The sequence below is a fragment of the Vulpes vulpes genome, chromosome 5, assembly GCF_048418805.1.
Source record: "Vulpes vulpes isolate BD-2025 chromosome 5, VulVul3, whole genome shotgun sequence".
Taxonomy (NCBI): Eukaryota; Metazoa; Chordata; class Mammalia; order Carnivora; family Canidae; genus Vulpes; species Vulpes vulpes.
The window spans coordinates 53,938,824-53,965,378 of record NC_132784.1 but is presented as its reverse complement, the minus strand read 5'-3'; the positions used below and the strand labels follow the sequence as shown (position 1 = coordinate 53,965,378).

The following is a 26,555-nucleotide window of genomic DNA, read 5'->3' as shown; positions in this document are numbered from 1 at the left end:
TTCCTATGGTGGAAATTATTTTGAGTGCACACTCTTCTTGTTGTTTAGGTCATTGTGGACTCTGCGTTTTTAATTTATTTAATAATTTATAGACAATTACAAACATTATTCTTTTTGAAGCTAAAATTGTCCTTAGTTTGATCAGTGGGCTCTACTTCAAGCTGGCTTCTGTGCTTGTTTGATACACCCCCATTGGTCTTTGAGTCTTTGCTTTTTGACTCAAGATTTCTAGGTTTTTCTATGCTTGTCGACTTTTTTTATTAGAATCATTTCAAATGTATATTTGACATTCATCTGAAGTGAATTGACATCTTTGTTGTTGACTTGTCCTACCCAATAATGTGATATGTCTCATTTAGTTCAAAAATACTTACGTGTCTTTTAGAGTGTTTCAGAATTTTCTTCATACTAGTTTTGCACATTTATTGGTAAGATCTTTAGTATTTCATCTTTGTTATTTCTCTCCCTTTGTATCTCCCAGTTGTTGTAATGTTTAATGCAGCTTTGGTCTCAGGCCACTCCTGATTTCATAGAGTAGGTTGCGAAGTATTCATACCTTTTGGATTTTTTAGATTTTACTTAGAATTGGTAGTAATTCCTCCTTAAAATGGTTGGTGGAATTCCCTCAGGAAGCCATCAAGGCCTGAAGGTTTCTTTGTGGGAAGGTTTTTAACTACAGCTTCAATTTCTTTTATAGATATAGGACTACTTAGATTATCTATTTATTCTTGAGTAAGCTTTGGTATTTGTGTCTTTTAAGACATTTGTCTAAATATTAATTATATTGAGATTGATCCGTGGTTGAGATTTTTGGCCTGCTCATTCTATTATAGATTTCTCCATGAATGTTTACCAAATGATGGGCATCTATGTGCATTATTTTATTGAGATTGCAAAAATGATGTTTCCCTAGTTACTTCATTCCTTGTATGCCTATTATGTAGGATCCTTCTGTAAATAAGAGTTTTCTCTTATCAACTGTTTAGTTAACTTAAATATAATTAATACAGGAAGGGCAAGGTACATGCTTGAGTCTTTCTATTTATAGTGATTAATGCTCTAACAGTCTTCAAAGATGACTTAGAGGGTTTTTTTTGGGGGGGAAGGGATATTATTATGAACTCCTAGATTAGAAAATGTATTTTATGTATTTTGGTCTATTTTCAGTCATTATTTCTTTTATTGTTATTGTGATGCTCAAATTGTCATCTTCTCCTGTGTTCCTTTGACATGACTCTAGTCATCCTTGGTAGCTTGCTTGTGCTCTTACATGACCAGATACCTAAGCTCATCTTGTCTGTTTCTTGCACAGAGGTGGAACTGTCATTTTTCTGAGGAGCTGTGCTTCCTTTAGTTCCCACTACACTATGGTATTTAGAAACCATAATCTGGACCCTAGAGATGCACCTTGCCCTTGGGTTTTCATTTCTTTTAGGGTTTTCGGTGGTTTTCTTGTATCTAACAAGTTTGTAGGTTTTATAATGGGAAGAAATCAATCATGCTTCATTAAAGGAAAGATTTTAAGGTTTTTAATTAACTACTTTGAGTAAATACTTGAATATGTTTTCTCATGCTGGAAATCTTTGTTCCAAACATCAAAATCTATAATAATTTAAAAATAGCAATATTGTTACAAATAACCCATTGAACATCCTTTTAATTAGGATTTTCCTATAGCTCACTATGGGCTTAAGATACATCATGCCAGAGAGTTAAGTTACCTGAAATAGTTCTTCTCTGTGTGATTATGCTACCACTTTGACATAGAATCAGAGTGATTTGTTTCAGTTGATTTTTTTTATTTTTCAGGATTGCTTTCCTTTTATTTTTACATTAAAAAAATTACATCCCACATTTACATGGTTTATAGTTGAAACTATAAAACAAGGAAGTTCAGAGAGGTTTACTTCTATCCTTGTCCTTCATCCCTGTTCTCTCTGATCCTCCAAAGATGATTCTGGATATTGGCCTTTGGTTTATTCTTTAAATGCTGTTTTCTGAATATATGCTATACATCAATGTATGTCTATTTCTCCCAGTGTTTTTTAAAGAGACATACTATACTCCTTTTTAATTTCCTTGCTTTTCCCCTGTTAGTAATATATTCTGGAGATTACTCTTTAGAATGACGTAGAGATTTTTCTCATTCTCTCTTTTTTAAACCATCTGTAGGTGGGCAGTTTGTTAATGGTTTCCTTCTGTGGGTTCCAGTCTTTGCTGTCACAGTAAATAAATAGCCTTCTTCATACATCCTTTTATATTTTGCCAGCTTGTCTTTGGAATACTTTTTTAGGGGTAGGGTCGCTAGGTCTAAGGAAAATGCACAATAATTTTGAAAGACACTGTCCAATTCTTGTTTATGAGGGGGTATTTCTAACTTAATAGGAAGTTAAAGCATTTTATTACTGGGGATGTTCTAGGTTTGTATTATGTGGTCATACAAGGCAGTTTAGTTAATAAACTTTCTATTCCTAAATTAGTCGGATTTTTTTAAAAAATTGGGAATGGTTCTTAAATGTCAGATACATCTTTGGGCAACTATTGATAATCATATGATTCTGTCTCCTTTATGCTATTAATGTATAAAATGCTTCAGTGTATCTTCTAATAGTAAGCATCCTGGAACCTCTGACAGAAGCTTCTCATTATGTATGCTTATTTCTAAGCTACTGGTTTCAGTTATTTGGTATTTAGTGTTTTTCCATTTATACTCACAGATTATTTATAGTATTGTTTTTAAAAATCTGTTTCTGATCTGGTTATAATCAGGTTTTCTACTTTTCATTGAATCATTTTTTAGTATTTATATGATTTCCTAGAAAGTCATCTGTTTTCTTTAGGTTTATTTTGATCTTTTTTTAGCTTTTTGAGTTGGCTGCTTAGATTGTTTAATTTTCAGGGTTTCTTATTTTTCTTCAGTGCTCTTTCTGCAGATCTTGGAGTCTGAATCAGGAAAGAACTGGAAGGTGATCTAGAGAGTGAGCCCTCCTGGGCTGGACTGCACTCTGCTCAAGGGTAGAGATACTGTCCTGGGAACAGTTCTCTCAGTTTTATGAAGGCATGAAAGTTCTGCCTTTCTTCTCGGTACTTCAACCCTTTTAACTTTATTATGTTATTTGAAATAGAGAATAAAATCTCATCCCTTTTTCTGGTATATCCTATTGAGGGTGCTACTAATGTGCAGCGGTCTATACCTAGGGTACAAATGCGTGTGCCCTCTGGCTAGTGTTAATTGAGGACGTCCTAGCTTTCAGTCTTTCTCATGAACATGATCTGTGCTCTCAAGAGCCTGTGCTGGGTCCTCCAGGGATTAGATCTTTTAGGTGGGATCTTAGATGGGTATGTAGAACTTCAGAGGAGAGGACTTACCCTCTCCTAGTTTTAAACAAATATAGCGTAACCTTGATGAAGCTTCGTGTGCATTCCTTATACAAGCAGTGCCCTTAATAAGGAAGACGATAGTACACAGCAGACTTGTGGGCGCTCATTATAGGTTCTTACCGAATGTTTTATATTTATATTAATTATTCAACTTAATCTTCACAGCAAGCCTGTGAGTTGGGTAATATTTTCTCTCGCGTGTTACTGGTGAAGTGGCTGGAACTGGTCTTGTAGGTCAGTTCTCTAATTACATGCAGCCCACGCATGGCAGAGCCCCATCTGCACCTGCACAGACCAGTCTCCAGAGTGCGGGTCTGAAACACTGGGCTGCACTGTCTTCTGTATATCTGTACTTTCAGGGGCATGCTTCTAGAATATGTGTCTTGTGTGTATGACTCGGTCTGTCTTTTCAAAGCGTTTGCGTCATAGAGCGATTAGGAAGGGCCTTTCTCTGCCAGCTCGTGGGGCGGCCCATAGCCACTGTTCTGTTAGTGCTGATGGCTCACAGGGAAGGCCAGATGATTATCCATGACTGAGAGACTGAGGAACATGAAGGAGGATGGGAAGCTGAGATGGGGATAGCTCACTTTTCATCTGTTTTCACAATTAGAAAACACATTTCCACGGTGAGAAGACAGCGCAACTGAGACACGTTTCCTCTGCATGTGGTTCTGTGATGAGGAAGCAGCAGAGGGCGCCGCCGCCATCAGCTTCCTCTCACATTTTAGAAAAGTACAAACCAGAATGTCCTTTGCAGTTTTTGAGAAACTCTCCTGTGGTACCATGTGGTATATTTAGTAAATTCTGGCTACGTCATTGCAGTTAGGAACGACAGCTCTTTGCCCTGTGTTTTAAGAACACTTTCTCTCTCTGTCAAGGATAAAATGCTTTATCATCATGTCCCTGGTGTTGAGGTGGCTCTATCCACTGTTTGTCATTAGTGAGACCCGAGAAACCTGCCTGATTCTAACGAGGCCATCTGCAGGGAGTGGCAGGAAGTAACTGGGACAAGGGAGGATTTATTTATCTGATTCATTCATCGACAAATGATTATTGAACATGTGTGCTGGACACAGGGCATAGATGTGTCAGGCATGGTGCCTTTCCTCCTCAGGTTGGTGCTGAGCCAGGTGACAGGCACATGTGGGGCTCTAGGGATTCTGGGCATCCTCAGGAAGGGCAGACCAAGAGCAGTTGGGAGTGGGGTAGAGTGACCAGAGCAATGTTCATAGAGGTCACTGTAAAGGGGTCCAGACTGGTTAGTAGGAGTCATGGGGCATGGAAAGGGTACAGCTTTAAATGTGACGTAACTTACAAACAGAGCCTGAGTTTGGTGATTGTATAGGGTCATTTCCAGTATTCCATCTTAAAATAAGAATTCTGAGGATGTACCAATTTAGTCCACAAATTCATTGTAGTTTTATTAAAAAATCCCAGTGGGAATTTATGATATATCTTGCATAGACATACTCATGTGCATATGGAATGGCTGACAAAATTTTTGTTTTAAAATTTTAATTGTGAGATAAGTTCTTTTCTATGTATGATGTGTGTACAGACCATGCAGAAAACAGTAAAACCCATGTAGCCACTACACGGTTTAAGAAATGGACCGTTGCCAGGGACTTTGAAGTGCCCTGTGTCTCTCCTTCTGGTTCTGTATATTGTGTTAACCACTGTTGTGTGTATTAACTGTTCCCTTGCTTTTCTCTTATTTTTTTGTAATTAATCTTCTTTGTATTGTGCACTGACACTGAGAAATGCATAAGACAGGTTATCATAAAGCAGACACTTGTGTGATCACCATCCAGATCTTGGTTAAATTTTGAAGATGGATAGTTAAAGGGGACTGGCCTTTGCTCATTTAAACACACTGACCGATGGTGTATGGTGCCCCTAAAATGAAGCAGAATAGCTATGCACTTCTCTCGCAGCTCCAGAGTCTTTTAACAGATTATTCTCAGAAATGTGAGGCTCACAGCACAGCAATTACCAGCTGTTTTAATGAGTTATACCATGATATACCTGTGTATCTGAGTTATCTTCATCCTTTGGAGGATGTGTATGTTTCTTTAGAGCATTGGTGTAGAATATGTTGTATAGAATCATTTGTCTCAGAGTGGCTGAGAGGATCTTTAGAATTGGCTCTACAGGAAATATGCATAATCAGAGAATTCATGCCATGTTTAGACTCAGCACAAACCCAGTGAGATATCAGAGTGAGCACCGGCCAATTGAGACGCTCTACCTCTCTGTCACAGTATTTTCTCTGAACAAGATAGCCCTTTGTTCTGTTTTCTTGACTCTGTCTCATGGACTTTGATACACGGTCCTTTGGATTTTATTATTATTATTACAACTTACTGAAAAAAAAAAAAGCAGAAGACCCTGGTTAGTTCTTGTGCCTCGAGTGAGATTCCTGATACTCAGAAGGTATCGGGCCAAAGCTCTCTCAGTGGGAGATACCCAGGATGAGCAGTATGTCGGCAGCCCACAAGCAAGGCCCCTGCATTTGGCAGGGCTGTCCTCCTCATCCACTCGAGGCCATACCTCATGCTCCTTGACTTTGGATCCCAACACTGGTCTGGTGAGCTGAGTTCTTAGGCTGGTGACTGCCCAGCCCTGCTGTATTCTTCACCTGCCTTCACCCTTTCACATCAGAGCAGGCATTATTCCAGTGTGCTCAGGATTAGACTGGGGCCTCATTTTATAAGATATTGCTCAAGCTTCCAGACATTATTCTCTCCCAGCCAGACACTGTATTGAGGGGTAGGACTTTCTGCCTCCCCTACCTCCCAGTGAATAAAAGATCTGTGTCCTTTCTTCTTTCCCTAAAGGTTTGATTCCTTCCCCTTGGAACTTTGTCATATTCCTCCCCCAAGAAACCTGGAAAGTTTTCTCTTTGTATTTTTATGTGCTCTGCCACTTTGACAAGTCATGACTAGATTCAGAGTTTTCTAAAAAGGATCCATATTATCTCTCTTCAAAGAAAAATTTATGATCCCTGTACTTGCACATACTTGCTACCTGCTTCTTTGTGTATTGTTATTAAAATCCAGCTAAAAGGTGGTTTAGGAGAAGAAGTATTTTTGTCACCTGACATGGATTTATGAGAGGCAAGGGGTGGGAAAGATAAACAATGAGGCAAATACCAAAAGAGGGGTTTGTGAATGAAACTGTGAGTTAAGCTTGTAGAAGTGCCTGCTGTGTGTTTATCTGTGTCCTGTTCTTTGGGAAATGTGGATGCGCTGCTGGCATTGGGTCCCAGAACCAACCTCAGCTTCTGTGACTCACTGGGAGGAGCTCGCAGGACTTAGGATATAATAGTATTAGTGGCTACGACTTATTACAGTGAAAGACTGCAGAATGAAATCGGTAAAAGGGAAAAGGTATGTGGGGAGGGACAGAGGAAAGCCTTCTGCAGGGCAGTCACCTGGGATGAGCATATTTTCTCCCAGAATGAATTGTGAAAACACGTGAAAGTCTGTCTGCCTAAGTTCGTGTAAAGACTCGATGCCCAGATTTCTTAGTGGTGACTTGTCACGTAGGCACCCTCTGTCTGGCACTGCCAGCCTCCCAGACCCCCAGAGGGAAGGATGTTGAGCATAAATCACGTGGTTGATACAAGCTGTTTGATGCAGTGAGCCACTTGTGTGGGTTAGGAAACATGAGGTGGGTACACATCTGGAATCCAGGTGCCGGGCTAGCTAGACCAGTAGGCCTCCCTGAGAGTAGACTGTTCTGGGGCTGCGGTGCTGACTGCTCCATTCCATGGTCTGTGAGCGCTTCTGTGAGAGTGTGGCACAACCTGGAAGGAGCATGCAGGAGATAGTGCAGCTGCAGTTTTGAAGTGTAAATAGAGCTTGAAAAAAGGCATGATCAGCAATGCAAAGTATGAGGCAACATGTATTTTTTGATCTTTGTATCAAGCTAATTATTACCAACTTTCAGAAGCTGAATGAAGGGGGTTTTGCCTAGGACAGCAGACTGTAACCTTTTTAGCAGGATTGGAAGGGAAAGTGATAGAAGCAAAGGGAAAGGATTTTTAACATGTGCTCTTCTGTCCTTTGACTTTTTGAGTTGTTATAAAAATGCATTTAAAACCTAATGTCTTTTTATTATAGAATTTGAAAATTCTGAATATATAGAAGTTTATAAAGAAGCAAATAAAAACTACCAAGGACAACCTTTGTTTATATTTTGATCCATTTTCAGATATACAGCTATATTTCTATCCGTGGACCACATTTTGTGAACAGTGCCACACTCTGGTTTTTCCCTTTACTATTACATGGTGGGCATTTCCCATGTCACTGAATTGTTTTAGCAAATTTGATCTTGAAAAAAAAAGTTATATGGCCTCCCATTGTTTGCTTTTTATCATGATCTATTGACCCACTCATCCTAACAGGCATCGGTCTCAGTTTTTCATGATTGCAGCGCTATTGTGATGAGTGTTCTTTTGTAAAATGTTTGATGATTTGAAAGGTGAAAGTGACATATGATTGTTTCACATCTGCATGTCTTTGAATATTAATTTGAATACAGCAGAGGTGGGTGGTGGGTAGTCTGTGTGTGGGGGCATTGTCACAGGACCCACCTCGCTGCCGTCCCTCACCGGCACGTGGCTGTGGACACTGTCAGTGTCCTTGCTTGCAAAGTGTGGCCACGTCAAAGCCTGCCTTCCAAGGTGTCTGAGGGCCAGGGTGGTAATAGAGGCACCTCCAGGAGGCTTGGCCTGTACTGCTGCCCGTGAGGCTTGTTTTTATATTTCTCCTTTAATTGAATTTCCATGTGCTTGTTTGGTTGGTCCTGTTGTTTCTACAACTTCTAGGAGTTGTATTCATTGAAAATATTTTCTCCATTTTGTATTTTGCTGTTTAATTTAGTGTATATTGTTTCTGAATTGCTTTGAGGTTTTCAGTTATATGTAAACATAAAACGTACAAAGCCTATGGATTCCCAAACCCTTCCCTCTTAGGACTCTTTCTGTTGAGAATCGATGCCCCTTTTGTTTCCGTACCAGGCGAGAAGATATTTCAAGCTTTACTTGTATATATTTTTAACTTTGTTTATTTATCTGTATACCAGTGTGGGGCTTGAACTCACAACCCCAAGATGAAGAGTCACATGCTCCTCTGACTGAGCCAGCTCAGTGCTCTCTTATTTTGTTATCAAATTATGTGTCCCTCCCCCAATATAAAATTTCTTACTAATGAATTTTTCCCTAAGTTTTCTCTGTTATTTTAATCTAGTTATTCTTTTAGGTGTATTTAATAATCACTCAGCCAGATTTTAAAATACCTCGTTTGGATTTTTTTAAAGATTTTATTTATTTATTCAGGAGAGAGACAGAGAGGCAGAGACATAGGCAGAGGGAGAAGTAGGCTTCCTGTGGGGAGCCTGATGTGGGACTTGATCCCGGGCCCTGGAATCACACCAAGCCGAAGGCAGATGCTGTGCTGCTGAACCACCCAGGTGTCCCTCTCATTTGGATTTTGATCAGATTTGCATTAAATGTGTATGTTAATTTGGAAGGCATTGATCTCTTTTCTATTTAGAGTTTCAGATGCTCTCTCTCCTTTAAGTCTCTGTCACTGCTCTCGGGAGTAGTGTTCTCTGTGTGGACCTGCCAGTCACTGATACTCCATTTTTGTGGTGCCGTTGTGAGTGAATTCTTTGAGATTATGTTTCTGTGATCTGTTAGATTCAGGCTATATCCTACAGAGTTTCTGCAGTATGCTCTTCATTAAAATACTGATTAAATAATACATGTGCTGTACTTAACTCTGTAAGACACAATAGGAAGTGTTGAGGGGAGAAGAAGAAGGTATGGGTTTCAGAAACTTCTTTTCCCTCCAGAAAAGTGGGGTTTCAGCTATTCAGCAGTAGAACCTGATAAGCCCAGATGACCTCTGTTTAAAGAAATTCTACTTTTAAAGTTTTAATAGTTTGTTTCGAATATTTTTCATAGGTAGCATGTTATCTCATTTTTATAGTTGTGATTCCAAAAATAAATGACTTGTTTCTTCTGTTGATACTAATTGCTTTCTGTGTTTCTAGGTCGATTATTCTCTCTCAGCATTTATCATAACAGGAAGACATTAGAAATAGTACAGTCCTGAGTGGTGATTACCTATGAAAATTAGAACAGATAACTCCTCACAGCATCTTCCAGCGGTTGTTAGTACGTTTTTCCTATTCTGTCCGTCTGGTGACCCATTATGAAAAATCAGCATTATAGATTACTGTTCGCAGAGCAGGAGAACCCAGATCTCCATACCTTTTAATGCCAGAGCTCTTCAAGAGTGTACTTCAGGGATCCCTGGATGGCGCAGCGGTTTGGCGCCTACCTTTGACCCAGGGCGTGATCCTGGAGACCCGGGATCAAATCCCACGTCAGGCTCCCGGTGCATGGAGCCTGCTTCTCCCTCTGCCTATGTCTCTGCCTCTCTCTTTCTCTCTCTGTGTGTGACTATCATAAATAAAAAAAAAAAAAAAAAAAAAAAAGAGTGTACTTCAACAGTACTCCACCTGGAAACAAGGCCACGTGATTGTGGGACGTGGTACAGATGTGCAAAATGAAACTGTAGGGTTCCTTGTTAAAAATGCAAGGATTTCAAAATGGCAACAACAGAGCCCAGGCTGCGCCCCTGAAGTGGGCCCTGCAGAGACACAGCTTGTGTGAGGAGCTGCCTCAGGCTCCCGAGGCCTCCCTGCAGCTTCTCTTCATCTGCTGGTCTGGACTCTGGCTTCTGTGTGACTTTTGACCTCAGAGATTTATTTTTGTCTTTCTGGTGATTTGCATTTTAAAAATCATTTAAAAGGAAGGGTATGAAGTCTTTGTTTATATTTTCACTTTCAAGGATATTGTTTAAATAATACATTTAGCTTTTTTCATAGATTTTTATTAAGGCAATTGTGAAAATAGAATCTTAAAACAAGCAGCTGGAGGCAGTTACATCTAATAAGAAATGTAAGAAATGGGTTTTCTCATTTTTTTCCCCCAGGGTGGAGTTAGTGGTTAGAACCTGAGCTTATCAGGACATTGAACTTAGGGCCGCCTCTGGGGTCACCAGCATGTTACCATCTGTGGTTCCTGTGCCTTCAACACACCTCTTTGGGTTTCTTCTTATTTCTTCTTCTTTGTTACCTTTCTGGCATCATTTTCGGGGCCTGGGCTACCTTTCCTTGTGGCCCTGTGGTTTCCCTGCGTCAGTAACTAAAACACCACTAACCTTGATGTTGCTTCCCTGACTCGAATGCTCCCTGGGTCCTTGGGGGAAAATCACAAGTATGTGTCTGTTGGTGCTGTCCAGTGTTGACTCACCCCTGGTTGCTACTCAGAAGTCTTTTAATTAGCCCTCTTTACGTTCCCTTTGTATTTCATGTGAGGGCTGTTTGGATATGATCACAGTCATCTTCCTGCTCTGTTCATTGTGCTTGGGCTCACTACCTGCTGTGCTAAGAAAAACTGTCACCCCTCTGCTTCCTGATCATCCTCTCTCATCTGCCATCACATTGTCACTATATTACAGTCTCTTTGTATTCTTGTTTTTTTTTTTTTTTCTTTAGGGAAAAAAATGTCCCACTTCTTTCCAAAGAGTATATCCCAATTTCTATTCCTAAATATATCTGCTCCTACCTCCTCTGGAACCTGTATTTAACCATTTGTCTCTTAGCATCATCTCAAATCTGTTTTCCCATCATCTTTTTTTCAATTCGTGTTTTTTTGATTCAAAAATTATTTTAAAAGGAAAAAACACTTGCATACAGATCAGAAAAAATTGGTTGAAAGCTACGGAAAACCTAACCTAAAACTGGCTTAGCAAAAAGGATTCGTGTAGAAAAATCCAGGGGGAGGTTTTATTTCAAACAGTTTGACGCAAGGGCTTGTTGCCTGTCAGTGGGGCTGGATATGTCTGGACACCCTGTCCCTCTTCGTCTCTCCCATTCTGATTCTTCCTGCTTCACTATATTCTGAGTTATACTTCCTCCTTTGAAGGCAGCTCTGGCTAGCCCTAGATCTCATGTCCAAGTCTAAGATCCTCCCTTAAACACCCCCTCCCCAAGTCTCATTGCATCTCCTTGGCTCTTGTTGGCTCAGAACTCATCCTGCCTTAGTCATGTGTCAGGAGGATGGGATGCTCCATATCTGAGCCTGGCTGCTATCATCTAAAGTATGGGGACTGACGTGGGTATGTGTCTCAGAGGATATCAGAACATGCTTTGTGAGAGAAACAGAACAGGTGTTGAAGAGTCCAAAACAAATATCCATATACCTTCCCCATAAACATGTCTGGAAAGACTAGTCTGGAAAAAATGATGCATACTCAGATTGACTGGACTGTTAGGAAATTGCCCCCCTGGCATGGAAGATAAAATCGGGTCTTGTGAAAAATACATCTGAATTTTTACATCAATAGGAAAAGCATTTTGAAACACTATTGAATTAATGAGCACTGAGCTTTTTAAGAGTCTAGGTACATACTTTATCCTGTTGAAAATCAAGTTTATTGTCAGCAGTACCAGGAACAGTACCAGCAGCAAATGTAGCCTGTTAGGGTTCTTGCTGGTTGAGAGAAGTGGAGGGTCTGTGGCTCAAAGACTTAGGGGATTTTACTGATGTTGCCACACTCATCAATTCAGGATTTGGGAGGGATGTTGTCCTACAGATTTGAAAGTTCTCCTTTTCCAGTATCCTTCCAACACAGCTCCAGTTCATTTCACTCATGCTGCCAGTACAACGAGTGAAACCAGGGAGAAAGTTCTGATCCTCCTCACATTCAGAGATGACCTCTCTTTTCATAGTCCGTGATCTGTGTCTATTCTTAGCTACTTAAATTTCATGTGTATCAGGGGTTTGGAAAGCAATGGAAGTATCTGAAAATAATCAACTGAGAAAAAGAGAGAAGCTCTGTGTTTACCTTATCTAATATAAGATGCTGAACAAGGAAAGAGGGGGAAGTACTCAAGGTTTTCTTGTCTGAGAGCCTATTCAATTTGATCATTAGAGTCTGATGACTTTTCTGTCTTGTTCTCAGTTATTCCTTTATAGTGTTGGTGTCTCTGCAGCTTTAAACTGTTAATACTTGGCGGCAAATATTTTTGAGTTTGTAGGGTCTTCTTTCTTCTTAAATACTCTCACCTGAGAATTGTGTACTGATGTCCCATCCACATGTCTGTGTCACTGGTGTGTCACTGTGTTCACGTGTTCTTGTTCCTCCGGCAGTCTCTCAGGTGGTGCTTTTGGGCCCCACCTTACTTAGTGCCTGCTCCTCAGGGTGATGTGTGCAGTGGGCTCCTGTTGCCTTTCCTGCCTCAGACAGCACTACTGTGATGTAAGCCCCTTTCCTGTCTGCCTTGGGAAAATCATTCAGTCAACCCAGTCAGTAGTCCTCTCTCTGAACCTTCTTTTACTTCCTGCCTTTTCTGGGTTCTATTTATGGGGCAAAAAAAAAAAATGAATTCTAATCATAGCTAAGAAATGAGGAATGTTATTAGTAGTGCCATTAATCATGCCGTAGAAGACATGACCTTTTTTCTTAAAGACTGTAGATTATTTTAGGAAACCTTGAATATGCAGAAACAATCCAGTATAATTAAATGTTCAGGTGTTAGAACATTAATGTTAGCAAGGGTTAGAAAAGGAAGAGATTAGCGTAGGCTGGAAGGTGCTATTAGCCATAGAGGTGAATTTTGAAGTTTTGAGGGACTATATTCCCTCAGGGAAGAGGAAGACGATCTGAGGACACAGATTTGCGCATTTCCAGGGTTATGGGTTGGATAGGAAAAGAGCAGCTAGTTGTAATAAGCAGAAGGGGGTCTTCAGAGGAAGGTTGATATAGCTGCTAACAGCTAACGTCTATTGAATGTTACTTTTTTAGTAACATCTTATTTTGATGGAATTTCCAATGTAGAGAAATTACAAAAATAATACAAGAACTCCCACATATAATTTTCTGATTTTTTTCACCATAGATTAGTTTTGCTTGTTCTACAACTTTATATCAGTGGGATCATACAGGATGTACTCTTTTGTGTCCAGATTCTTTCAGCGAAATGCCTTGAGTTTCATTTATACTGTTGCAAGTATTGCTAGTCATTCCTATTTATTGATGAGTACTATTTCACTGAATGAATATGCCACAATTTGCTTACCTGTTTTCCTATTGATGGACAGGGGATTTGTGTTGTTTCCTGTTTGGGGCACTTATGAATAAGGCTATTACAGAACTCTTGTGAAAGTCTTTTTTTTGTGGACATAAGTTTTTTTATTTCTCTTGCCAAAATACCTAGTACTGGAATCGTTGGTTTTGTAGGAGGTTTATGTATTAAAAATTATCATTTTTATGTATAAGAAAATTCTATGTATAAGAAATGGCCAAAATATTTTTTTAGATTGTTTGTACATTTTCTACTCCCACCAGTGTTGTATGAGTGTTCTGGTTGCTTTATATCCCAGTCGACGTTTGATGTTATTAGTCTTTTAAATTTTAGTTGTTCTGTCGTGTGGGAGTAGGATCGATCATCAAGGCTTTGATTTGCATCTCCCTAATGGCCAGTAGTGGTGAGCGCCTTTTCATGTGCCTCTTGGCCATTTTCATATCTTCTTTTTGAAGTGTCTACTAATCTTTCCAACTTTTAAAAATAATGACTTATCTGTTCCTGAATTATAGGAATTCTTTATGTATTCTGAATACTAGTCCTTTGATAGATAAATGTTCTACAAAATATCTCATCCCAATCTGTGGCTGGCTTATTAATTTCCTTAATGGTATTTTTAAAACATTTTTTTATTGAAGTATAATTGATGTATAACATTATATTACTTTCTGTGTCTGGATTAGCTCACTTAACATAATGTCCTTTAGGTCTATCCATGTTGTTGCAAATGAAGGATTTCCTTTTTTGTAGCTGAATAATATTCCTTTAGTGTGTTTGTATGTGTGTTACATATTTTTTGATATGATTTTTTACATGTGTATTACATATTTTTCCATTCATCCATTGATGGACACTTGGGTTGTTTCCATGCCCTATTGTAAATAGTACGGCAGTGAACATGAAGATGCAGAGGTTTTTTTTTGACATAGTGATTATATTTCCTTTGGACAAATACCCAGAAGTGGAATTGCTGGATCATGTAGTAGTTTTTAAAAAGGATTTTTGAGGAACATCTATACTATTTTCCATAGTGGAAAGTATAAATTAGTGCAGTTAATTACCACTGACAGTGAGGGCTCCCTTTTCTCCACATCCTCACTAATACTTGTTATTTCCTATTTTGCTTTTCAATAATAGCCATTCTGACAGGAGTGAGGAGATATCTCAGTTGGTTTTGATTTACATTCTCTTATGATGATTTATGTTAAGCATCTTTTCATGTGTCTGTTGGCCATCTCTATGTCTTCTTTGGGAAGAGGTCTATTTAGATTCTCTGTCCCTTTTTAATTGGATTTTCTTTTGATATTGAGTTTTATGGATTCTTTATATATTTTATATATCAATCCCTTATTGACTATATTATTTGCAGATATTTTCTCGCATTCAGTAGGTTATCTTTTCACTTTGTTGATGGTTTCCTTTGCTGTGCAGAAACTTTTTAGTTTGACATAGTCCCATTTATTTACTTTTGCTTTTGTTGACTTAGTCAAGGAGTTTATGTTTTTTTTTTTTTTCTAGGATTTTTATGGCTTCTGGTCTTACATTCAAGTCTTAATCCATTTCGAGTTAATTTTTGTGTATGGTGTAAGATAGTGGGCCAATTTCTTTTTTTTTTCTTTCTGTGTGGCTGTCCCATGTTCCCAACACTATTCATTGAAGAGATCATCCTTTCCCCATTGTATATTCTTGCCGCTTAATAGTATCTTTTCATGATTAGGAGTCGCTCATTTTGATCAAATCTAATTTATTAGTTTTTTTTATTTCGTACTTTTTTTGGGGGGTTTAAAAACTTTTCCTATTCCAAGTTATAGAGATGTTCTTTCTTCTGATTGTATTATGGTTTTAACCCTTACATTTAGGTCTATGATCCATCCCTAATTAATTTTTGTGTTAAGTGTAAGGTAAGGGCTGAGGTTCATTCTGTTTTTCCATATGGATAGTAAGGTTTTTTTTTTGTGAAAAGACATTGTTTCTCATTGAATTATTTTGATGTCGTTGTCAAAATTCAATTGTTTATAAAAGTGTTGGTAGGTATTTAGATCCATCTATTCTGTTCTGTTGATCTATCTGTATGTCTTAGAGTGATAACACGCTGTCTTGATTGCTGTACCTCTATGGTAAGTCTTGAAGTCAACTTTTTTTCTTCTTAAGATTGTATGGCTCTTTTAGGTCCTATTTCCATTTGAATTTTAGAATCAGGTTGTCAAATTTTATTATTTACTTATTTTTCTATATTGATTCTTTATAAATTATTAAATTCCTGCTGGGTTTATGATTACGATTACATTAAATCTATAGATCATTTGGGTAAATAGATGCATTTATAATTATTGAGTCTTGTAATCCATGTACATGGTACATATCCACCTTCTGCTTGGCAGTAGGCTTGGCTCTTTAGATAGAGGAATAATGTTGACGTAATGCATGTAAGGTGCTTAGCATATTTAGCCTGGGAGATGTATTAATCTATACTGTAATGTTAATATATATTATTAGTTCCATTAATCTTCACAAAGCCTTATAAAATACTTTCTATTCGTGTCCTTATCTCACTTAGCTTAGAGCTTGAATGTGGTTACACAGCTAGCTAGTAAATGGCTGGGCAGGGTTTGGAATGAAGCCTATCATGACTAAAAGCCATGCTTGTAAGTGAATGTCACTGGAAGCCAAGGGCAGTGAGCCTTGAATTTAATTTCTCTGCATTTTGGGGATGGCCTTATGCTTTGTAGGTTAGAGCTGGAGTTACCAGAATTTATTCTGACTGGTTGAAGCAACGGAGGAACTCAGTAGGGGTATATTAGCTCAAGTGAAGGAACCCAGGCCACTTATGACTTAGTTCTAGGAAGGTTGAGGAGGGGAGGTGAGTAAGCATGAGACTCACAATGGAGGAATTGACACAAATTTGGGGGAGCCATAAATGATTCTCCAGCATATATTGTCTGCTGATTTATAGATTTTTCTCTATTGGCAGTAATATGAAAGCAGAACTTTATGAGAATTTAAAATATTACATGCTATATAATATATGTTTATTAAGTATTATAAATTTTTAGTATTTAAGCAAATAAGTAATTATGTTTCCTCCTTTTGTGTATGTTTTAATTTATTATATAATTCTATATTATATTAATCTATTATAATAGACACATACTGTTTAAATCATGTCTCTGTCACTTACCAGTGGCATGACCTTGGGCAAGGTACTCTTAATCTCTCTGTATATTTCTCTCATCTGTGAATTCAGAAAACTATAATACCTAATTTATAGTAGGATTTTAAGATATTCTAGTCTTTTAAGCTACTATAAAGTGCTTAACACAATGGTTGGTGTACAGTAAGTACTCAAGAATATTGCCTATTTTATATATTTAACATAGAACATATGTGCAGATTGTTTAAATGTAGGGTAAGCTTAAATAGCCTTTTTCTTTTAGAGATACAAGCAGAAGGAGTTCGGACCTTTCAAGATACTGCAAATGTTAAAGTTGTTCTTAAAATGGGAGAACATTTGGTAATAAAATAACAATAGTCTTTTTGCTTCCACAGAGATTTCATGTTTATTAGCTTAGACAATTGCCATTGAGATGTTATTGGCTGTTGTACTTTGGGGTCCATTTTCTGCGGTGTCCTGAGGACAAGCCACATGGAAAATGAACTCGTGGTTTTTGTATGGCATCGTCTGGCTGCCAGCACACATGCCAGCCGGTTGGAGGTCTCTCTTGATTTTGCACATGGCTGTGCAGTAATATAGAGCAGAGCAGAGCCACATCTGGTCCATTCAGAATGTCATTACTGTGTCTCCTCTGAGGCTTGGCTTTTCACACATTTCCTCCATGCTTCCATTGAGCCCTGCAGAGGTGACAGTGGAGCTGTTGCCTGGGAAGGGTCAGTGTCTTTTGGCATTCATTCCTGCAGCAGGGGAGAGGAGGAGAGAAGCTGCACTGTTGTTGCTAATTACTCAGCAGGAGGGGACCTGTGGGCTGTCCCTGTCCTTGGTACTGAAGGCCTCACAGTGCCCTCCTGTGGGGCTGGAAAGCTCCAAGGGGCTCATTACGTGTCCCCGAAGAGGCTGCTGGCAAAGTGGCCTGAGACTGTGCTTCAGATGACACTGTGTAGAATTCTTAGGGTAGGGCTTTGGCTCTACTTTGTCCCTTGAAATAACTCACCTAAGGTCAAGGAACCTTTTTCTGTCCCCTTCTTCTTTCCCCTGCGTGACTCACCTCTTACCTTTGTTGAGGTGTCTCTCTCTGAAGAGAGCTTACATCCAAATGGAGGAGCTCTTATGTTGTCCTGCATGGTGGTCATGTTTCAGGGTAAATGCGTGAAGCTCATCATCACAGGAAGCTCGGCAGTGCATGCATAGGCTCTCTATGCATAAGGGCCTTGGAAAGTGGATTTGTGTGCCTGGGTTGGGATGAGCCCTTGCCAATGGCTATGTTCCCCTTAGTCCACGGTTAGCTAATCAGAGGAGGGGCGAGGCCTCTGGTCTCATGCTGTTGGTAGCATGGGCATGGATTTCTGCCTACTAGTAAGCATGTGAAAGATGTGTGTGCAGGGCTTCTTGTCTCTTCCATACTCCCCTGCTCTCAAACTCCTCATTCCTATGAACATTGCCCTCCTTGTTCCCTTCTGTTTAATGTCTGGGCCACTCTGGCATCTGCTCTCTTAGAGGCTCCGTACCATGATTGCTGTTAGCTTAATCAAATCAGAACTTCAGCCTCCTTAGCAACATTGGCCTCCATCAGTGACATGTAACCTCCAGGTTCACCCCAGGCATCTCCCCCCACTCACTTTTGAGATCATGTTTCCAGCATATGCACTTGTTTCTCTGTCTCTGGAGAACAGCTATGCTACCAGCCTCAAGCCAGATGCCTGCATCCAGGACTTGGCCATATGAGGCATTCTCTAGGAAGCAGCAAGCCTAAGGACTCTTGACTTGTCCTGCATTCGCATATCGTAATTTTAAAAATCTTAAAATCTTTTCAGGATCATAATTTTAAAAATCTTAAATCTTTTCAGGATCCATTGAAAATGGATATGTGAAGCTTGTTGTTGTACGTTTTAAAAATAACACAGAACACCTACCTCTTATTGGAAAAGTTGGCCTTTCTTGGAGAACTGATCTTTTCAGTGGCTGCATAAAGGTAATTTGTTGTTTTATTTTCTTAATGGAACCTGATTTCTGTCTTTGTATATTTCTTTTTTCTTTAATAATAAATTTATTTTTTATTGGTGTTCAATTTGCCAACATACAGAATAACACCCAGTGCTCATCCTGTCAAGTGCCCCCCTCAGTGCCCATCACCCATTCACCCCCACCCCCTACCCTCCTCCCCTTCACCACCCCTAGTTCGTTTCCCAGAGTTAGGAGTCTTCATGTTCTGTCTCCCATTCTGATATTTCCTACCTATTTCTTCTCCCTTCCCTTCTATTCCCTTTCACTATTATCTATATTCCCCAAATGAATGAGACCATACAATGTCTGTCCTTCTCCGATTGACTTATTTCATTCAGCATAATACCCTCCAGTTCCATCCATGTTGAAGCAAATGGTGGGTATTTGTCATTTCTAATGGCTGAGTAATATTCCGTTGTATACATAGACCACATCTCTTTATCCATTCATCTTTCGATGGACACCGAGGCTCCTTCCACAGTTTGGCTATTGTGGACATTGCTGCTAGAAACATCGGGGTGCAGGTGTCCCGGCGTTTCATTGCATCTGCATCTTTGGGGTAAATCCCCAGCAGTGCAATTGCTGGGTCGTAGGGCAGGTCTATTTTTAACTCTTTGGGGAACCTCCACACAGTTTTCCAGAGTGGCTGCACCAGTTCACATTCCCACCAACAGTGTAAGAGGGTTCCCTTTTCTCCGCATCCTCTCCAACATTTGTGGTTTCCTGCCTTGTTAATTTTCCCCATTCTCACTGGTATGAGGTGATATCTCATTGTGGTTTTGATTTGTATTTCCCTGATGGCAAGTGATGCAGAGCATTTTCTCATGTGTGTGTTGGCCATGTCTATGTCTTCTTCTGTGAAATTTCTGTTCTTTTCTTTTGCCCATTTCATGATTTGATTGTCTGTTTCTTTGGTGTTGAGTTTAATAAGTTCTTTATAGATCTTGGAAACTAGCCCTTTATCTGATACGTCATTTGCAAATATCTTCTCCCATTCTGTAGGTTGCCTTTTAGTTTTGTTGACTGTATCCTTTGCTGTGCAAAAGCTTCTTATCTTGATGAAGTCCCAATAGTTCATTTTTGCTTTTGTTTCTTTTGCCTTTGTGGATGTATCTTGCAAGAAGTTACTGTGGCTGAGTTCAAAAAGGGTGTTGCCTGTGTTCTCCTCTAGGATTTTGATGGAATCTTGTCTCACATTTAGATCTTTCATCCATTTTGAGTTTATCTTTGTGTATGGAGCAAGAGAGTGGTCTAGTTTCATTCTTCTGCATGTGGCTGTCCAATTTTCCCAGCACCATTTATTGAAGAGACTGTCTTTCTTCCAGTGGATAGTCTTTCCTCCTTTGTAGAATATTAGTTGACCATAAAGTTGAGGGTCCACTTCTGGATTCTCTATTCTGTTCCATTGATCTATGTGTCTGTTTTTGTGCCAGTACCACACTGTCTTGATGACCACAGCTGTGTAGTACGACCTGAAATCTGGCATCATGATGCCCCCAGCTATGGTTTTCTTTTTTAAAATTCCCCTGGCTATTCGGGGTCTTTTCTGATTCCACACAAATCTTAAAATAGTTTGTTCTAACTCTCTGAAGAAAGTCCATGGTATTTTGATAGGGATTGCATTAAATGTGTAAATTGCCCTGGGTTGTCAGTGTATATTTCTGACACTGCTTTTAGAGTCCTAGTTTTACTGTTCTCATGTCTAAAGATATGTGCATATTCTCTTAGCTGTTGACAGCTGATTGATTCATTCAACAGGTACTTGTTGAGTACCTCGTGTTTTTTGTTGAGTGTGGGGGAGCAGGAGCAGTGGGTAGCATGCAGCAGCATTTCTGTGCCTCTGCCCTCCCATGAAGCCCCTCTGTCTGTGTTGTGGAGAAGAAGTAGAGCTCTAGGTTGGATCAAACAAGTAGCAGTTACTCAACATCTTAATTGCTCTTATACCAGGATACAGATATTTCCTTGAAACCCTTCCTTGAACAGTTATATCAGTTTGTACCTCACCAAAAATTATGGATGGGAGAGTTTATTTAGTGTTTGGGAGTTGGCATGGACAGAGGGAAGAAGAGGTGGAGGAGGGTGAGAGTCCTTGAAACAGTTCTGTTTTCTTCTGGGATCTTGTGCCCATGGATGCTGGGGTTCTTGTTCTCCATCTTTATTTTGTTCTCCATCAGGATTTACATATTCCTGGTGAGCCCGTGGGATCTATCTTGAGTAACTTTATTCCACCATACAAGTATAGACACCTTGTGAGAATAGTTACCAATGATGATTGAGACTGAGAGCAGTGCTATCATTGACTGTTAAAATCAGTTAATTATCATTAAGTATTATCTCTTGAGCCATTTGCTATTTGATAACAATGAACTGCTTTATTGATTCTAGTTATTTGTAAACAAATATTTTAATTTTGGTACAGATTATTTTTATCATATACATAAGAATATTGTTTCACATCTTTAAGAGCACAGACTTGTGTTTTTCAATGGGTCTTATAAAAATATGCACTAAAATAAAATGTTAAAGCCAGAGTAGACCTTGAGGTCCAAGAAAGGTAGAATACAGATATGAAAGACTTAATGTGTCCATGTGATTATAAAAATGATGTCATTTGTTCTGTGTTTTTTTGTTATTTGGAGCAGGATGAGAGCAGGGGGAGGGAAGTGTAGTAATTCTACAAAGAAACAAAGCTTTATCCCAGCTCTCACACACAGCCTCTGGTGGGACTTTATGTCAGGTAGACTAAGCTGTGTAACAGACCATCCTAAATAGCATTTTTGCTGCAAATACAGGGACAGATTTTTTACAGCAACCAGAAGCTGAAGGTGCAGCTTCAGAATGAGCTCCAGGCAGTGATTCTATAGGTCGCTTGACCAACGTGACTCATGTGTGCAGGTTTCCTACAGAGTAGCTTGATCTGCAAATGGGGCTGTGGGTCCTTGAAGTCAGGCATGAACTGCCTGTCCCCACACACTTTTTCCCTGCAGTTCCCTCTCCCAGCTGGGCTTTGGGAGGAGGTGGAGCGGGGCTGCACAGCTGACCCTCCCCTGTGGGCCTGCGGTTCATGATTTGGGGTTTGGTAGTTAAGACTGAGATGTCCTCAGAGTTTTTCAAGAAAAAAAGTGGAGGTAAGTGATGTCCTGTCCCTTCTGTTTGCTGCACAGATCAGGAATTTCCCTCAAGCATCTGATCAGTGTAACTATAGTGAAACTCTAAAACATGTGTTAAGAAATTGCTCTAGAGTTAAAAATATTTCATAAATGAGGGTAAATGGTAAGAAAAAGTTTCTTATATATACATAACTATTAAAAGCCAAAAAGCTAAATCTCCTATTTGTTGTGGAGATTGTATAAGTAGTGTCCCGGATGGAGCCTCCTGACACTGTTGTTCACACCATCAGGGACAGGTCGGTTTGAAAGTGTCACCCACATCAGTGATTCTGGGTCCAGGCCAGAAAGCAAAGAAGCGCTATGAATGATCATGATAATGACAGATGGAGGAGCTGCTGTTGCACTGTGGTATTTGATGTGGTGTGTGGTCTCACCGGTCGGGAGCTGAGGTCCTCCTGGTGTATTGTCGCCAGAGGATTTCTTTCCATCAGAGGAGTGTGAGGGCTGTCAAGCTAACGCTTGCTGCCACTGAGGCCATTCAAATCATATGTATCTATCTGTAGCCTGATGCCTAGAGTCCAGCGTCAGCAACTCATCATTTTATACGGGGGATTACTCAACCTTAAGCATTTTTAAAAAATCACGTTAAAAACTGATCAGTATTTTTTTTACTTTTTAAAAGTCAGATTATGATCTCAAATACATTTTAGAGATGCCTGCAGTGGCTGCTGTTGGCTATGAGTCCACACAGGCCAGCTGCTCTATAACTGGTTGCCATGCTGTTTTATAAACTCGTTTTGAGTAGCCAGGGTAGTCGCCCCGCTGCAGTCTTCAGTAGAATTCAGTGTAATTCAAAATGAAACACTCTCCTGCTCTGCCTTCTCTCCATTCCTATCAGAAGTGCTGGTTGGTGGAGTTTCCTTTGGTAAGGCTTTTCTTATACCTGTTCCTAGTGCTTGGTCCTTTCATGCCTTCTTTGGCATTTTTTTGTGTTATTTTAACATTACTTCTAAATCTATGTGGAGCTTGGTATCGGTTGTAATCCAAGCTAGATATTTTAGTATAACTGTGGTTGTGCTTTATGCAAGTGAAGTCTGCTGATGGGTGTGTCACAGTTCAGTGTGCAGTGGTGGCTGTGCCCTCCCTCCCCCCAGGAAAGATGCCCTAGCAGGTTTGCTGGTGGTGCTGCAGTGACCTGGGTGATTCCAGGAGTAAGCACCTTGGGAGGAGCCCAACGCCCCACTCCTTGCCCTTGGACTCTGCAGAGTTCATTGGTCAGTGAGGGGTAGGTAAGAAGAACAGACTTACTCCCTTAGGGAAGGTGAGTTCTGCCTACTGCATAGGTGTGCATGTTTCTAGAACTTTGTGCTGAAAGAGATTGATTTAGGGAAGGGTAGTTGGAAACATATTTCTCTTGAGGAAAAAGGCAGAACGTGAGTGGGGGAAGGTTGGGGGGTGTCTAAAATACCTCTCCTCTCTCCTTGCCCCGGCCCCCAGGATGGAAGTGATTTCTTATGGAGAAGGGACCAAATGGAGAAGGAGCTGCCTTGTGCAGACACAACTCTGTCTGGCAGCTGAGGGGCTGAATGCAGCCAGAGTAAGCCATTTGCTGAGGAGTGCAGGGCTTGCGAGTGGCATCCTTGTGGAAGAGTTCTTAAACCTCTTGACTGCTCCTCCTGAATTTCCTTCTCCACCTCCCTCTGGAATGTTGGGGCAGCCCAGGGTGTCACCTTCTCCTCCATGGTCTCCTCCTTGCTCATGGTTCTAGCCACTGTGTCTGTGCTGTTGGATTTTGATGAGGTTTAAAGTAACAAAACCAAGAGACTGCTAAACCAGTAGTTAAGATAATGAAGAGCCCTGGGGTAAAGAAAGGCGTGGGTCCACAGGACTGCTGACTGGATGTATTATCTTGGGCATGACATGGAAGCCACGGAGCTTCCTTCATCAAATGGCCATAAAGGTAGCTATTTATTCCCAAAGGACTCCTGCTGCCTGAGCACAGAGACACATTTTAACCCCCCGGAATGGCTTTGGTCCCTCTGTTCTCAGCCCCCATGAGCCCTCCTCCGTGGTCTGTGAACTGTGGTCCCTGCTCTGCTAGAAACAGAGGGTGTGGTGGAATGGGCTCTCATTGGGCTGATGTGTACTGTTCCAGGACCTGGAGAGGCATTGGAAGCAAGGTCTAGTGTTGGGCTCCTCAGGCTGCCCTGCTGGGTGGCCCCCACCTCATGTGGTCTGCTCTTTCCACTGTCAGGGCTGAGGATGTTTCGTGTTCGCCGTGTCTTCACTCAGGTCTCCTCCAGAGGTGGGAACCACTTCACATCACTCATTTACTAGACCATCTCAAGTTATTTGTTTGTTTTTGACTTTTGGAATGTTTGTATTTCTTAAATTTCCCTATGAAAAACATTTTTTGGAGTCAGGACTCATTTAGTCCAAATGGTGAGTGCTCTTGGCCATATTTGATTGTGTATAGATCTCTGAAAGCAATGTTTATGCTGACACCTATAATATTTTATATATTTCTCTATGTAGGTATCTATAATACCTGTATCTATAATTAGGTTGATATTGATAGGTTCATTTTATGCTGATATCTAAGAGTAAGCTTTAAATTCCAATTAATAAAACACTAACACAGGGCACAAGTCATGGCAAAAAATGAGCCAAGATTTTAGCCTTGATACTACTTCATAATTTCTTGAGATATATAGTTAATTCTTGAGTATTAAATAAAGTAGTAGATGTAAATGCTTGGATTAGCATCTGACAAATAGAACATGTTAAAAAAATATAGCTAATGTGATACACTCATGTTCATTTCATAGCAGCAGCATTCACAGTAGCCCAAAGATGGAAGAAACCCAGGTGTCCCCCGGCAGGTGCATGGGTAGCCACAACTTGGTGTCCAAATACCATGGAATGTTGTCTCCTGGAAGGAGATTCTAGCACATGCTACAGCATGGGTGAACCTTGAGGGCATTATGTTAAGTGAAATAAGCCAGACACAAAAGGTCAAATACTGTAGGATTCCACTTGTATGAGGTACCATACAAGGTACCAGTTTACAGAGGCATTGAGGAGAATGGTTGTTCTCAGGGGCTGGGGAGATGCAAGGAGGGGCAGTTATCGTTTCATAGGTTCCAGAGTGTCGGTCTTGCAAGATGAAAAGAGCTCTGGGGGTAGGTGATGCTGATGGCCACACAGCAGTGTAAATGTGCGTAATGCCCTAAGCTGTACGCTTAAAGATGGTTACAATGGCAAAGTTTTGTTGCATGTGTCTTCCCACAATTAGAAAATAAATTTAAAACTATAGCTCATTAACAATAATCACTATCAGCATCTCCCTCTGATTCAGGTCCCCGTGGCACTTGAGATGCAGCTGGTACTTCTCCCCAGACCCTGCTCTTCTGCAGCAGTGGGGGAGGGAATAGGAGGTTAGCACCCCCTTCTCCCTCACCCTCACCTCCAGATACCAGATTCTGCTCAGTGTCAGTACTTCTTCCCTCTCTGCCCTATGAGTTACTACAACCGACAGTTGAGGGCTCTTAGCACCTCTTCACTGGCATGTAACAATCACCATCATTCCCGTGCTGTTCTCGCTGCCTCCCCACCCCGTTTTATTGCTCTTTTGTGTATCGGACGTGCGTTTATTGGCACAGGTGGAGGTGAGGAGGGGCAGCCAACCTGCCACCCTCATGACCCTGTTGCCCCCCAGCACCCAATTCCTGAGACTTTCAGAACTTCTTGCTCTCACAGTCTTGGTGTGGGCCTTGCCTTGTGTAATTCTGCTCTCTCTTCTCTCCTCCCTCCTCTTTCACTTCAACCTTCATGACGAGGCTTAATTTATACATTTATACATCTATTACTTAAACTTGTAAATCAGGTCCAGTTGGCCCTTTTGTCCTTTCACTTATGAATATTTATGTTTATTTTGTAGAGTTGTTCTATAATGGACATAACTCTTTTGGACGAATATGGGAAACCCTTTTGGTGTCTCAGTTCCCCTGTTTGCATGAGATCTTCTGTACCCTCTGATGGCCCTAACTTCTTGGGACAGACTTACTGTGTTGACTATGTGGACTCGGAAGGCAAAGTGCACGTGGAGCTGGTGTGGATCAAAGAGACAGAAGAATACTTCATCGTGAGCCTGGTCCTTTACCTGAAGATAGCAAAAATAAACCACTGGTTTGGGACAGCATACTAAGTATTGCCTGGGGGTGGCAAAATATTGCTGCTGTTTGTTTATTTTGAACTAACTGGTTTTGTTCTTGGTGTTGGAAATTGAAATAAAGCAGTTATCTGTTTGATGCTTTCTTCTTTCACATTAGAAATTATGATCCCTGGGCCATTTTAAAGTTTATGTTCAGAGAATTTAAGTTAAATTTTAAAAACATGAAATAGCAAATCCCAATGAAAATTCATATAAAATAAGAAAAAAGATACTTCTGCCCTTAGAATTTAAAAGACAAGGAATTCTGCTTAAGCATGTGATCATGGGATCACTGTGTGTATGTGTGTATGTGTATGTGTATGTGATCACTCCATGCATGTGTATGTGTGTGCCCACGTGTGTATGTAGGTGCACATGTGTGCGATCACTGTGTGTGTGTGTGTGTGTGTTGTATGGGTAGAAGGTTTTTTTTTTTTCTTTATTGGCTAGAACCCAAAATGCAAAAGTGTATTTAAATATGAACTTCATGGTATCTGTTAAAATGAGA

General features: G+C 40.2%; 1 protein-coding gene across 5 annotated transcripts in view; it reads left to right on the top strand.

The window, feature by feature from the left end:
• Positions 1 to 26,144, top strand: part of FBXO15 (F-box protein 15) — a 47,585-nt gene extending 21,441 nt beyond the window's left edge. For 3 of the 5 annotated variants that reach the window (XM_025997745.2, XM_025997744.2, XM_025997743.2), the window contains 2 exons: positions 18,568 to 18,692; positions 25,775 to 26,144. In XM_025997745.2, coding sequence (XP_025853530.2) covers positions 18,568 to 18,692; positions 25,775 to 26,041 — 392 coding nt within the window. In that variant the 3' untranslated portion in view covers positions 26,042 to 26,144. The remainder of the gene's footprint in view (positions 1 to 18,567; positions 18,693 to 25,774) is intronic. The other 2 variants (XM_072758116.1, XM_025997746.2) reach the window with 1 other exon arrangement.
• Positions 26,145 to 26,555: the final 411 nt, after the last annotated feature.